Here is a 14,079-nt window from a genome sequence, read left to right on the forward strand (position 1 = left end):
TTCAGTTAGTTTACATATAGGAGCACAGCTGAACGGTAGAGTTGACATTTTCAATCAGGCAAGAACCGGTGTACTACGTCTACGTCATTTGCGCCGGCAGAGGTCCTCTCATACCCTTCACAGTGAGAAGGTGGTGGACGTGATCTGTGTGTCCGCTGTAACTCACAGTGCTGTCATCAAACATGTACTATAAAGTAAGCGGAGTTACCGGGAAATTAACGGGAGCCACCGCAGCGTCCGCTTATAGCCCTCAGGTAGTGAATTATTCCTTTGTTTTTAATATGAGAAGCTAGATGTCACGGGTGACCTTCACAGGAAGCGTTGCTCGTCCAGCTCACTGTCATTGCGCTAATCTGTCTGTTTATTGTGCTGATAAACATTCTTAAATGCTCTTTATTTTTTTTTTTTTACTATCAGGATTAAAATTATACAGTCGACGCATGTCGTAACGTTAAGTGAGAAAAGAATGACACTGGAGCTCTTGTGGATAAGGAAGCCAATACGGCCTGGGCAGGATTTTATAGTTCCTCACCTCATAATTGCATTGTTGACTGCCTGCTAGCCAGTGTTGTTTATCATTATCAACTCAGTTAAACCAATTAAAATAAGATGAATAAGATACAGACTCCAATCATATCAGTGGCCTTGAAAATGCTATTTTATTCTACATGGAGCTGGTCTCGCACTCTTGGCCACATCATAATATTAATAGTAGTAATGTTTACTTAATATAGTGCTTTTGCTGTGCTCCAGGCAATTTACGAATCTTAACAGTACATCTAAACAAAATTAGCATATCACACAACAAAAACAGTAGTTATTATGCACAACAAAAACTGCATATTAAAGGAAACAATCAATGGAGCCTGACTCAACTCCATAGTTCAGTGTGATGATCGATCAGCATGTGTACAATCCACCAGTTCAAACAGAATGAGTCTGAGAACAAAACAAAGAAAAAAAACCTAGAACAAACTAACACATTTTCAAAGATTTTTGTAGTTGAGTACTCTAACTCACAAAAAAAGTAAATTTTAACTAGTAAATTAAAATGTACGTTAAAAATAACAAGTATGACACGTACTTGAAATATTTTGTTTTATTCACAAACGTTACCAAGAACAGTTTCAAAATGAGAATTGCAATAAACTATTCTTTTCTTTTGGGGGGAAAAATGAAATGAACAATATACATTTAATAAAAATGGATATTTGCACTCAACCAGAGCATAGAAACCAGTGCTGACAGCATTAGGGTAACGCACATCTCTTGAGTCTACATAAAAGTATATCTATTTTTTTTTTATCATTTCACATGTTGTTATTGTAAAAAAAAAAAAAAATGGTAAAAGTTTGCTTTTCATAAAATGCACTCTGCCCTTGTTCAAAGATTTAACGCACATACACACATACTGGACTGATCAGCTTCCAAGTTTCTTGTACCGCTTCAGTTTCTTTCCCACCATAAAAGCAGTTCCTCATCCGTTGGTTTGTTTGATTCCAATATACACTGGCGGCCAAAAAATTCGAGTAATGTACAGATTTTGCTGTTTCGGAAGGAAATTGGTACTTTATTCACCAAAGTGTCATTCAACTGATCACAAAGTATAGTCAGGACATTACTGATGTAAAAAACAGCACCATCACTATTTGAAAAAATCAAATCTAGACAGGCCCCATTTCCAGCAGCCATCACTCCAACACCTTATCCTTGAGTAATCATGCTAAATTGCTAATTTGGTTCTAGAAAATCACTTGCCATTATATCAAACACAATTGAAAACTATTTGGTTTGTTAAATGAAGCTTATCATTGTCTTTGTCTTTGTTTTTAAGTTGCCACAGTATGCAATAGACTGGCATGTCTTAAGGTCAATATTAGGTCAAAAATGGCAAAAAAGAAACTCATCAGTCAATCATTGTTTTGAGGAATGAAGACTATACAATGCTTGAAACTGCCAAAAAACTGAAGGACAGAAAGAGATGTGGATGGCCAGATGTACAACTAAACAAGAGGATAAGTACATCAGAGTCTCTAGTTTGAGAAATAGACGCCTCACATGCCCTCAGCTGACAGCTTCATTGAATTCTACCCGCTCAACACCAGTTTCATGTACAACAGTAAAGAGAAGACTCAGGGGTGCAGACCTTATGGGAGAAATTGCAAAGAAAAAGCCACTTTTGAAACAGAAAATCAAAAAGAAAAGGTTAGAGTGGGCAAAGAAACACAGACACTGGACAACAGATAATTGGAAAAGAGAGTTATGGATCTTAACCCCATTGAGCTTTTGTGGGATCAGCTAGACTGTAAGGTGCGTGAGATGTGCCCGACAAGACAGCTACATCTATGGCAAGTGCTACAGGAAGTGTGGGGTGAAATGTCACCTGAGTATCTGGACAAACTGACAGCTAGAATGCCAAGGATCTGCAAAGCTGTCATTGCTGCACGTGGAGGATTTTTTGATGAGAAATCTTTGAAGTAGTTTAAGAAGTTCTGAACATTTTTTTCAAATTGTAATAGTAATTTTTCACGTTATGAACATCCTGACTATACATGGTGATCAGTTGAATGCCACTTTGGTGAATAAAAGTACCAATTTCTTTCCATAAGAGCAAAATCTGTACATTATTCCGAACTTGTGGCCGCCGTATTTATCAATAGAGTAGAATTCAATAAGAATCTAAATATTACAAATTTTGCTAGTGCTACACTAGGCTTTGCTTTCCAAAGCACAGAAGCCATCATATTTTCTTCTCTCATCCAACACCTCAACAACACATTCACAGCGCCCCCCAGTGAACTCAACTGTTTCTGCGAGATTTGGTGAGAGTTTCAAAGACAAAGTACAGTATTCAGTGCAGCTCACGGCAGGCAAATGCTTATAGAAAAATACATTTGTGATATTCGTGTAGTGTTTTAATAGTTGACTCGCAGAGTGAGTATTCGATTAATCGATTACTCTGGTACATCCCTAATGCATCTATGTGTGTCAGTCTAAAGTTCAAGACCACCGGGACCAATAAGAGCCAGCCAAGCGCACACACAAAAAAAAGAGCTCTGTGCACCTTTAAAGCTTTTCCATTTCCTAACATCTTGCTTTAGGATAATGTTAAGCAGGATTGTGGCCATGAAATGACATTTCTGCCCTCAGTCCTTCACCGTGACTTTACCTATTCAGTATCCATCTTTGATGCACGTGTGACTGTGGTGAAGTGGTAAATTGCCTGAAACAGAATGCCTCTGAAGCTCTCATGTCATTGTTTCTGTTCTGACAGGGGCTGAAGCCCACGGTGCCCTCTCAACCTCCTCCCATGGTTTTTGCCTCACCAACTAAGGTGGTTTCAGAGGCAGGGCCAGCAGTTCACTACATGGGAATAAACAAAGTCCCTGAGCTGCAGAAGATCTTCCAGGTATTACACACTAACTTAGGGTTGCACGATTGTGACATACTAATTGTTGTTTATTTTCCTTGATATTGTAATCACATTCTTTAATGTTGATGCTTATGTTCAGCTTCATGCCATATACTTGACATAGGCTACACATCAGTAACAAGCTAAGAATTTTTAAGCTGAATTGCTTTATTGCTGTTTTATACATTAGTAAATCAACTTCACATTGGTTTATTTGGTATCATGACAAAAATAAACTGTTTATTAAATTTTTGAATAAATTGTACACAGAAATTAAGCAACAAGACGATATTGGAACTCTGAATTGTGCAGCCCTACAAACTTATTAGGGCTGGGCGATATAGCTAAAACAATTACCTCTATATCAGGGGTTGACATCCACTGGCACGCAATCAGTGGTTAGAGATAAGAGTATGTATTTTATTTTTATGAAGTCCCTCGTACCTGCATGTGGCATGCCAATCTACCTCTTGCTGTAATCCTTTGTCATAATCACGCTGTGTGTTTGTTTAGTTGTGAACACAAGCTTAGAAGCTAAACACAAAGCTAAAAAGTGACAACGCGACATTCGGGAATCACGAATTGTTTGCACACGCTAAGCTCCTCTGTTGTTGACATGTGTTGTTGTTGTTAACTTGTTGTTTGTTTAAACATTGGCCCCTAACACTTACTTAGTTTACTAATTTTACATCATGACTTGTACTGCACATAAATAACTAACATTGGCATTATATTCATGTTGTTTAGCCAGAGGGGAACTGGCCCCCACAGTGAGCCTGGTTTCCCCAAAGGTTATTTTTCTCCATTAACCAACATCTTAATGAGTTTTATGTTTCTTGACACAGTCACCTTTAGCTTGCTCACTGGGGGTCTAAATACAAATCAAATTTGCTTTTATCTTATTTTATTTTAAATCACAATTTACAATCAAATTTTATTTAACTGCACTATTATGAGTCGAAAGACATTACTATATTAGAGCTTCTTTTTCTGGTAAAGCATAATTTTCGGTAAAGCTGCTTTGAAATTGTGTTTTGTGAAAAGCACTATACAAATAAAAATGACTTGACTAGCGCAGCTTTTGCAGAATATTCACGCTTCACGAGCCGCTGATATCGCCTCACTGCGCTTCACTGTCATGCAGGTAAACGTGTCTGCTTTGAGTCGGTCATATCGAGTGACTGTCAGCCTATATTTTCTTGTTTTATTTGTTCCTTTTTCTTTTTGCAACACATGATAAATGAGAAAATACTGTTGAGATGTTCATCTAAGCATTCCTGACTGTGAAGTTCAAACTACATAATTAAGGGAAAAGGGCAAACACATAAAAACACACATAGTTGGATTTAAAAGTCTGAGTCTTGTTCAAAATCCTCAATTAAACCTGGAAATAAACTGGAAATTTAGCTCCTTTTATACTAACACCTTGTCCTAACCAGACGTGACGCAACACCGTGACACACAATAAAAGGTATCTTTTCCATGTTAATCGGAGCTTTTGTCCTAGCACACGACGGGGGACAGCAACAGGGCTTTTTATTTTTGGAATGGTTTCTATTTCTGTAACAACGCGCCAGGCAGCGCAGTCAACAAATGGGTCTAAAATTATTCTTATTACAGTGTATTAAAGCCGGCATCTCCTGGTTCACAACAATTTGATTTTGGTTGAGGGTGTCACATGCCTACCGAATGTTGTGCTTGAGGTCCTGTTCTCTTCAGTGAGAGCTCTGTCACACACACACACCGGTTTAGAATGGTAGAGTGGTGACATACCAGCTCATTCTGACTTTCAGCTTCCCTGTCACGTGGAGGTTTGCAAAATAACAACAGGAGTACCGTGTGAACATAAACAATCGTTACAGACTAAATAAGGATGCGATTTATAGCATAACTTTGTATGTTTGTGGTTGTGTATTTATCCACTCGGGAATTGTTGTTGCTGGAATCTTATTGCGTCTCCTCTGGTTAGGATGAGGTGGAAATGTCAATATGGGGAGTAGGGCTGAAACGATTAGTCGACATTATCGACAACGTCGACAATAAAAAAAAATTGTCGACAAAAATTTTCGTTGTTGAATAGTCGTTTGATCCCATTTAAGGTAACATGAGAACACATTAAACTCTAATGATGGCGCACGAGAGCAGCACTGCAGCTTGCGCCTGACTGAGGAAAGGAAGAATTACACAGCTCACAGTCCAAATTCACTCTAAACTTTCCAAACAGCTTCAGGTGATCACGAAGTATGAGGGAATTATACAAAAATACTAAAGTAAATACAGAAGCACTCTTGTTGTGGAATGTGTGGAGCTAGAGCTGCCGCTCTGCTGGAGCAAAACTTGCGTGTCGAGCGTCTTTAAAGGAAACACGCCGGCGTTCCAACTTAATTGCAATTATATTTAATGCGTTATAGCTTTAATAAAGTTCAAATAATATGGAAGCAGATCATGAAATTAACTACAAACTCTGAAACTGGCATTTCTCTGTGTGGTCAGCGCCTCTTCTATGATTTGCGTGAAGCGTCCTGATCTAAAGGGGAGAGATTGAAACTGCACCCGGCTGATGCACACTCTGTCGCGGGAACGCTCATCCCTCGAGCGCGAACGCTTGCTGCAGCTAGATTATAACGTGATGGCTCGCGACTTATTGAATCATAATATATGTCGCTGTGCATTTCTTATCGTGAAGAAAATTGGCAATACACAGCTTTATTAATACGAGAGAGTTTGTTTTTTTGTGAGTTAAAGATGGATTGAAGTGAACAGAAAGGTGAGAGAGGTAGTCTTCTCCCCATTATACACTACAACAAAATATGTTTTTGTTTTGGCTTGTTTTCCAATATACATATCTAAAACTCCTTTAAAACAATGTACATTTACTTTAGCAGCTATACTGCAGAAGAATAAAGTTGTTATCTGAGAATGTTGAATATAATATTGAAAATACAAATATTTTAAATATCTAAAAATCCTTTAAAAAAAGATGCATTCACCTGAGAAGCAGCATATAAGATATTTAGACTTGCTTTTAGAGAATAGATCTTGAATAAAAGTGTATTTTGTCTTTACTGCAATTGTAGAAGTATAACCAAGTGAAAAAATACACTTATATACAAAATACACTTATATTTAAGATACATTCTCTTTAAGCAAATCTAAATATCTTATATGTTGCTTCTAAAATAAATGTATATTATTTTAAAGATTTTGAGACAAAAACACTTGATAATAGGATTTTTGCAGTGAATTTCTTTACTGAATTAAACATATTTTTTTCCCCTTTAATTCAGTGAATGCCTTTTAGAGGTATTTTTAAAAGATGTTTTTGTTCTCTTTATTGTTAGTAAGCACGTTTAATACGGGGCACAAGCTGAATAATCGGTTAAGCGCTAATGATTAATCGCTGCAATAATCGCAGAATAGTCTAGTAATTGCTCTAATAATCATTAGATTAATCGATTATCAAAATAATCGTTAGTTGCAGCCCTAATGGGGAGGGTTGTTCGGCGCATTGATTTAACAAGTAAAATTAAAAATGGCATTTCATTTCAAAAAGATTGCAGACCCTTGCTGTGTATTTGTCAGCCAAAAATATATTTGATATATACTGTATCTTGATAACTGTTTTGTCTGAAATGGCTTAAAAGGGTGTTTTTTGGTTGTTTGTCTGTTTTTTTATCGGGAAGCCTTATTTTAACTAGAGGTGGGTAAAAATTTAGATTTTCTGATGCATCGCGATCTTTTGAATGATTTTGATATCGATTCTTAAATCCTAAGATTGATTCAAGTAAAGCACATGCACGTGCGACTATATTTTGCATTATCAGGCCACTGAAGCTGTGTCCGGCGCTTGATATGCTTTAAACACATTTGTGTGGTGCAGTGGAAGCCTTGTTTTCATGTAAGTGTGGCGCAAGACATAAAAGAAGCTTGTGCAAGTGATGCGCTCTGCTTTATTCTAGTGTAATTCTGGAGCGTGCTTCAACCGGGCTTCCCTCGCTGTCAGCACACCAGAGATGGGATAGCAGCTTCCCTTGATGATCACAAGGCTTACCTTGATATAATGCCACAGACTTCTAAACTTAAGACCCATTTGAATTTCTAGTTTTAAGCATTATAGAGGAAGTCAAACCTCTCAAACAGCTGGACAGCCCTGACATTCTATTCAGCTCTGACGAGGAAAAAAGACAACACTGCATGTGCCAAAATAGAGATTTTTTTAAAATTACACATCACCATTGCATACATTTATCATGATTTTACAGTAGTGACAGTAACTATGGTATTTTGACATGTTATAGTTTTAAATAATTTATAATACATTTTAACTGTGGCAGGTGTTTAGTTATTTATTTTTATTTATTTTTATTTACATTGACCTACCACAGTAATGATTACTTAGTCTAAATCATTATGAGCTTGATGAAAGAAAAATTATATTTATGGACTGGAAAACAACAATTTTTACTAGCTATGTCCCAACTCAGGAAAGTGCTCTAGAATATAATAACTAGTCCTATAGAAATAAGGTGTTAATTAAATTTAGTTTTAATTCACATATTATCTTAAAGTAAAGATTCAGTGTCGAGTTCAAAAGGTTCCAAATGCTAAAATGATGCACAAATTATGCATGTAAGCAATAAACATGCAACTATATATATATATATATATATATATATATATATATATATATATATACACATATATTAGTCAATATAATATCTCATTTTATATTGACATCATATTTATTGATGGAATACATGGAATTTGTGCATTTTTAAAAGACCAAAATGATGGAAAACTAATGACGAAATAATTTTTTTACATTTATTATTTCATAATGTACAAAGTTAGAAGGCCCCCTGTATAATTTACAGCATTAGCTAAGAGAGAATTTATTTAATCTGTCAGCAAAATGGACATTGTAACCGAAATATTCCCAAATGAATCGATATCATATGTAATCTAAATGTTATCAGAATCGAATTTTAACCAAACGGCCATTGTTGCAAAGTCATTTTTAACTGTTTTTAATGCCCAAACACACTACAAATCTAGTTTAAAATAATTTGTAAAAGGAAAAAATTCCATACACTTTTTTTTTAATTTGTTTTATGTTTTTTTACAAAATTATCACAAGAATGAAGAATCATTTTTATTTATATGCTCCAATACTTTCACTGTTCTGATCATCAGTTAATTTGACAGATTAACTCAAGAATGTTCTGATATTGAATCTGTTATACAATGTACTTGAAATGAGAATGTTACAAATTGATTTCCCCTTGAAAGTAAAAGGCAAAAATTCTGCTTTGCTTTCTTACTAAATTATGTGATCTGTTACAGAAAGCTGATGGAGCACCGGTTCACCTAAAGCGTGGAGTCATGGACAAAATGCTGTATAGGACCACAATGGGCTTGACGATCGGTGGCACCCTCTACTGTTTAATGGCCCTGTACGTCGCTGCCCAGCCCCGGAAACCGCAGTGACCTGCTCTTTCTGTGCCCTGCATAATTAAATACATTAAAATCATCATGAGAAGGACTGATGACATGGACTATTGTCATTCTGCCCTCAACGACAGTCACAGAATCGCATTATTACTCCAATGCTTATTTATAACTGCGATATTTTGTGTAACCAATCCCCACTGAGTATAAAAGTACATCTATTCTAACTGTCATTTTACCAGTCCGAAAACCAAACTTTCTGATGAGTTTGCTGGGTATGATGGGGTCGTTATTACATGTATACAATCAAGAGTGTTGTTTTGGATTTCAAATCATTACTTTACCCTCTCAAAGGGACATCTAACTGGTTCCTCCTATACGCCAGTTTCTCAGTCTTATGGGCAGTAATTTACCTTGATGGTCTAATTTGTAACACCTTGGGGGAAATAAATAGTTGAACTCTCATGAATTGAACTCTCATGGACCAGCAATCCACAGCAGGTTTTGGTCTTGCCTTTCATCCTATTTTCATACTCATCGTGACTTTATCACACACTGCTCAGATATACTGACCTATTTGAATCCCCTCATATCTGTTGACTAATGACAGTGAATAGCCTATTTGTCTGTAAAAGAAGTCCTTGTAGTTTGTATTTAGGAGAATAAATATATTTTGTTTGTAAAAAGTGAAAAAACAGTCTCTCTTCTGTGTTGACCTGTTACAGTCCTTATGGTAGATGTTGTTTTCGTGTTTTTCTGCATCTGAGCCGAGAGCAAACAACATCCTTGTAGTCTTGGATTCAATGTCGCCATACAGGAAATGAGTCTGATGGGACTGTGCGTATTAGTGGTAATAAAAACATAAAAGCATTTCAACAGTCTGAAGCATAATTCATTGATATTAGATTAGGTCCCTGGATATAAGATTATCAGTCACATTTAGATGCATGTTTGTGTCATGGGAGTGGAGAATTAACATTATATTGATGCTTGACATTTGATAGTGTCATGTCTTATGACGCAGTACTTGCATAATGCCTACAATAGATTTGTGTTTGTGGAATTGAATTTGGTCTTGGACTCTTCTTCATCATAGTGCTTGCAAGGGAGCACTATAATGATTTATTCAGTTCAGTCTAAACCATCAACTCTTAGTATTAAACATCTGCAATTAATTCTGTCCAAACCGCTTAACATACAGACTTTAGATTACATTTATGCATTTGGCAGATGCTTTGATCTAAAGTGACAGTACATTCAATGTATATTTTATCAGTTGATGCTTTGCCTGGGAATCAAACACATGAGTTTGGTGTTGCTGTGTTTGCAGTAAATGCTGAACAATGTTTCGGACAAAATGTTTGAAAAGCTTTTACACTGCACAGTGACTGTGTTGATTCTTGTAGTCGACAGTGAACAAGATGCATGCTGTGTCATGACAACAGCAAAGCGCCTCTGATGCGACATTACATTTACGCAAAACCTAAACAACTTAATCTTTATATGAGTTGTTCACTCAAAAATGAAATTCTGTCATTGTTTTCTCACCTTAATATCACTCTAAACCCATGTGTCTTTCTTCCGTAAACAGTGATTTCGCTCTGTGAAGCTTGAAAAAGGACAAAACCACAGCAAAAGTAATCGATATGACTCATGCACTATATTCCAAATCTTATGAAGCCATGTGATCACTGTGTGAAAGACATCTAAATTTGAGCCGTTATTCACCATATCATATCATTAATAAAGCATTTATATGAATATTCTGGGTTCAATACAAGTTGCTCAATTGACAGCATTTGTGGCATAATGTTGATTAGAACAAAAAATATTTTTGATTCGTCCCTCCTTTAAAAAAAAAAAAAGTGCACAAATCACTGTTACAGTGAGGCACTTACAATGAAAGTGAATGGGGCCAATCGGTAAATGTTAAAATACTTCAACAGTATATTTGCAAGATGTATAAAATTATATCCAATTTGACAACTTCATAGCCATGATGATGTAGCATCGTAAAATCTGTACTCCCGGTAAATGATGATTTAACCCTCCTATTGCGTTTGGGTCATTTTTGACCTGGTAGTGGTAGATAATTTTTAAATACCACAGAGTTTTTAGTACAGGAACCAAACGTTGTGACTTTGTCAAGACTATCAAAACAGTTGTTTAAGAGCTATAACCATGCATTTGTGGGGCAACTGTGACCCGGGCATCAATTGTGGCTTTCCACATGATATAATGTAGATTTTTTTCTTTTAAACTCCACTTGCATTTAGCCTCTTTCCCATACTCTCTCACACTTTTTTGTCTCTCACAAACATGCACAAACACATACACATACAGTCACACACAGACACACACATTCCTGTACAAAACAGACATGTCAGATGTAACAAACATAACAAATAAACTAAAAGACACTACTGTCTAAAGGGGGTGTGACAAAAGCAAAAGTTCATGCACACATTAGTCTAAATATGGCTTGAAAGAGGAAACTGTACACATTTTACTCTGCAACCATCTGATGACGAACCAACTTACAGCATACTCACTCACACATCAACATTCGGCAGTTCATGCAAGTATAGATTTACAGAACAGATTTTGCTTAAAAACATTGTAAAGAATTATTAATGTTGTATACTTGAGTTGTACAGTTGTTTTGATGAAGTTTAGTTGAAAAAGAATACGTTGGTTTCATAACTTTTGACCAAGTTGTATTGAGCAGTAATGAGTAATTGGAAATTCATAAAAATTACTAGTCATTCTCATATTAGATGTTAATATAAATTGTATATTGTGAAAGATTTAGATAAAATTTCACAGAAATTATGATTAAAAAACACTGGTTTTGCTCTAGATAATGTATAGTTTGAAATGTCAAAGATTTCTACATTTTATTTTCTATACAAAATGGCATATAACGGTCATATTTTTCAGTTAACATGGCAAAAATATCAATCATTTTACATGTATGAACAGTTAAGAACTTATTAATGACTTACAATATATTTTAGATGAAAACCATCAGGTTATGGATGATTTATAAGCTTGAATTCCACCAGGTCAAAATTGACCCACGAAAGTAAAAGGTGTGTGCAGATTCTGAATGCAATAGGAGGGTTACAACTTTAGGGTTGTCTTTACATTTTTGGCTGAACTACTCCTTTAGCCCTAATTTTTCTGCATTGCAAGCACTGGTATTTCCTTCAACAAATGCAAGTCTAGTTAAGTCCCCCATCCATGTTGAAATTCAAATTTAAGTTTTAAACTTCTAACAACTTTGCATTCAAATTAAGCATTTATAAGAGAGCAAATTAAAGGCTAACTGTCCTTTTTAAATTGTATGTTTAACCCTTTTTATACATTGCTGCCACCTGCAGTGATTGAGTCTTCTGGGTAATAACACAGCTAAGCCAGCTTTGATGGGCCCATATCTCCAGATACTTATTACTGGAAAACAGAGCACACTGCCCTGGTCACACAGTCCTTTGTTGCCAAAGATCGAGAGTCTGGAACTTCTAGACAACAGTGTTATTTATGCCATCTTATCTCTGTTTGTTATTGACCCATACAGCATAATTGCATATTTGTTAATGCCTATGAGACGTGATCATTTATTTGCCTAATGATTGCTGCTGCAGTGATTCTAATTCAGTAGCAACAGGCTGGGTATGATAACTAGCCTGCAAAGCCCTTACAAAAGACAACCCTGACCTCACCTAGAATGGAAAGGTAACAGCAGTGAAAACAACTCACACTAATTGAAAAAGCTTTCTGCTGAGGTCAAGTAATGAAGTAGGGGGTCATTCATCCAAAAAAGGTTGGGAACCACTGTTTTAGAGGCAGAGCAACTTATTGCGTTTTGATTATTTAAGAAACAATTTTTTTTTTCTTTGAAATAATATGCACAATTGATTTGTGCACAATAAGACCAGGGACATGCAAAGTAAATATAGTCTATTTTGATTTCACATTGTATTTAAGTATAAACATTGGAAACACGAAAAAAATATTGTATTATTCAAAGTGTCCACATAAAACAGTGTTTACAGTCCATTTAACTTCCATAATGTGACATGCAAATGTAGGACAGACTTTGATTTTTTTTTTTTTTTAATCAATCTTGAATTGATTGGATTGTGAATAGTTGTCTTGTAGGACAGGTAATTGGAGGTTGAAAAAGTAGGAGGGATTGTTGACGTCACCAAAAAAGGAACATAAGAGGTTGTTTCAGGGACGGAGCAAATAATTTTTTCAACAAACTTTTTATTTTCCTTTGGAATAATGTGCACAATAAGACCAGGAACATGCAAAGTAAACAGGGTAATTTTTGATGTTATGTTGTATTTAGGTATAAATATTATATATATATATATATATATATATATATATATATATATATATATATATATATATATATAAATACAAAATAAAAAAATAACAGGGTCCATATTTATCAAGTTAAATGTGAGTAAAAATTGCTGTTACAAATATTTTCCCTAAGAAGTTTAACTAGGAAAAAGCCTTTTTTTAATGTCATAACTCCAGAATTCATGTGGGACACTTTGAATTAAGCCACCAAAAAAAAAAAAAAAAAAAAAAAAGAAAGAAAAAGTGAGGAACATAATCATGATGGGTCTCAACCATTTCTGACTGATGATGTTTCACTTACACCATGTCCTAACCAGATTTGACACCACAACACATGATAATTTGCATGGTTTTTGTCCTAACCAGACACAGCTGTTACAATCACTTGATTGCTTAAATTTTTTTCCAACTTTGTTGTGTTGCTCACCACACCCACATCTTGTCATCTGTGGTTGCTGTTGCTCTGCTTTCATTGAAAATGAATGGTCTCCTGTGCCTTTTTGGCTGCGAGACGCTGGGGGTGTGAACAGGGCTCTGTGGCATTGCACTGGGTAGCCCCACCTGCTGTGAACTCACATTGGCTTAAAATCCTTCCCTTAACAGTACATTAAAGCCAGTGTCTCACTAGCCAGTTTCAAATGACTTGATTTATGCTGATCCTCTGTCTTGTGGAGGTTGCTGAAATAACAACAAGAGCACCGTGTGAACATAAACAATTGTAGACTAAATTAGATGTGATTCACTGAGTAACTTTAACCTGTGAATGTGTGCAATTGTGTATTTATCCCTTTGAAATTGCCTTAGAAGTGTATTTACATATGCAGCTTCATTGAGCAAAGGATTTA

At 35.7% G+C, this 14,079-nt stretch overlaps 1 protein-coding gene across 1 annotated transcript; it reads left to right on the top strand.

Moving 5' to 3' along the window:
• The first annotated feature begins 86 nt into the window (after positions 1-86).
• LOC127412185 (cytochrome c oxidase subunit 7A-related protein, mitochondrial-like) lies at positions 87-9,928 on the top strand. Its single transcript, XM_051648343.1, has 3 exons — positions 87-254; positions 3,275-3,409; positions 8,756-9,928. Exons 1-3 carry the CDS (start codon positions 183-185, stop codon positions 8,897-8,899), a joined length of 351 nt encoding a protein of 116 aa, XP_051504303.1. The 5' UTR covers positions 87-182; the 3' UTR covers positions 8,900-9,928.
• The last annotated feature ends 4,151 nt before the right edge of the window (positions 9,929-14,079 follow it).

This window comes from Myxocyprinus asiaticus, chromosome 21, assembly GCF_019703515.2.
Source record: "Myxocyprinus asiaticus isolate MX2 ecotype Aquarium Trade chromosome 21, UBuf_Myxa_2, whole genome shotgun sequence".
Taxonomy (NCBI): Eukaryota; Metazoa; Chordata; class Actinopteri; order Cypriniformes; family Catostomidae; genus Myxocyprinus; species Myxocyprinus asiaticus.

Bases quoted from the DNA above. Each gene is read 5' to 3' on its own strand.
- LOC127412185 (XM_051648343.1), top strand. From the start codon at position 183: ATGTACTATAAAGTAAGCGGAGTTACCGGGAAATTAACGGGAGCCACC. The intron at 255-3,274 runs GTAGTGAATTAT...CTGTTCTGACAG, and splicing joins CGTCCGCTTATAGCCCTCAG to GGGCTGAAGCCCACGGTGCC. The intron at 3,410-8,755 runs GTATTACACACT...GATCTGTTACAG, and splicing joins AGCTGCAGAAGATCTTCCAG to AAAGCTGATGGAGCACCGGT.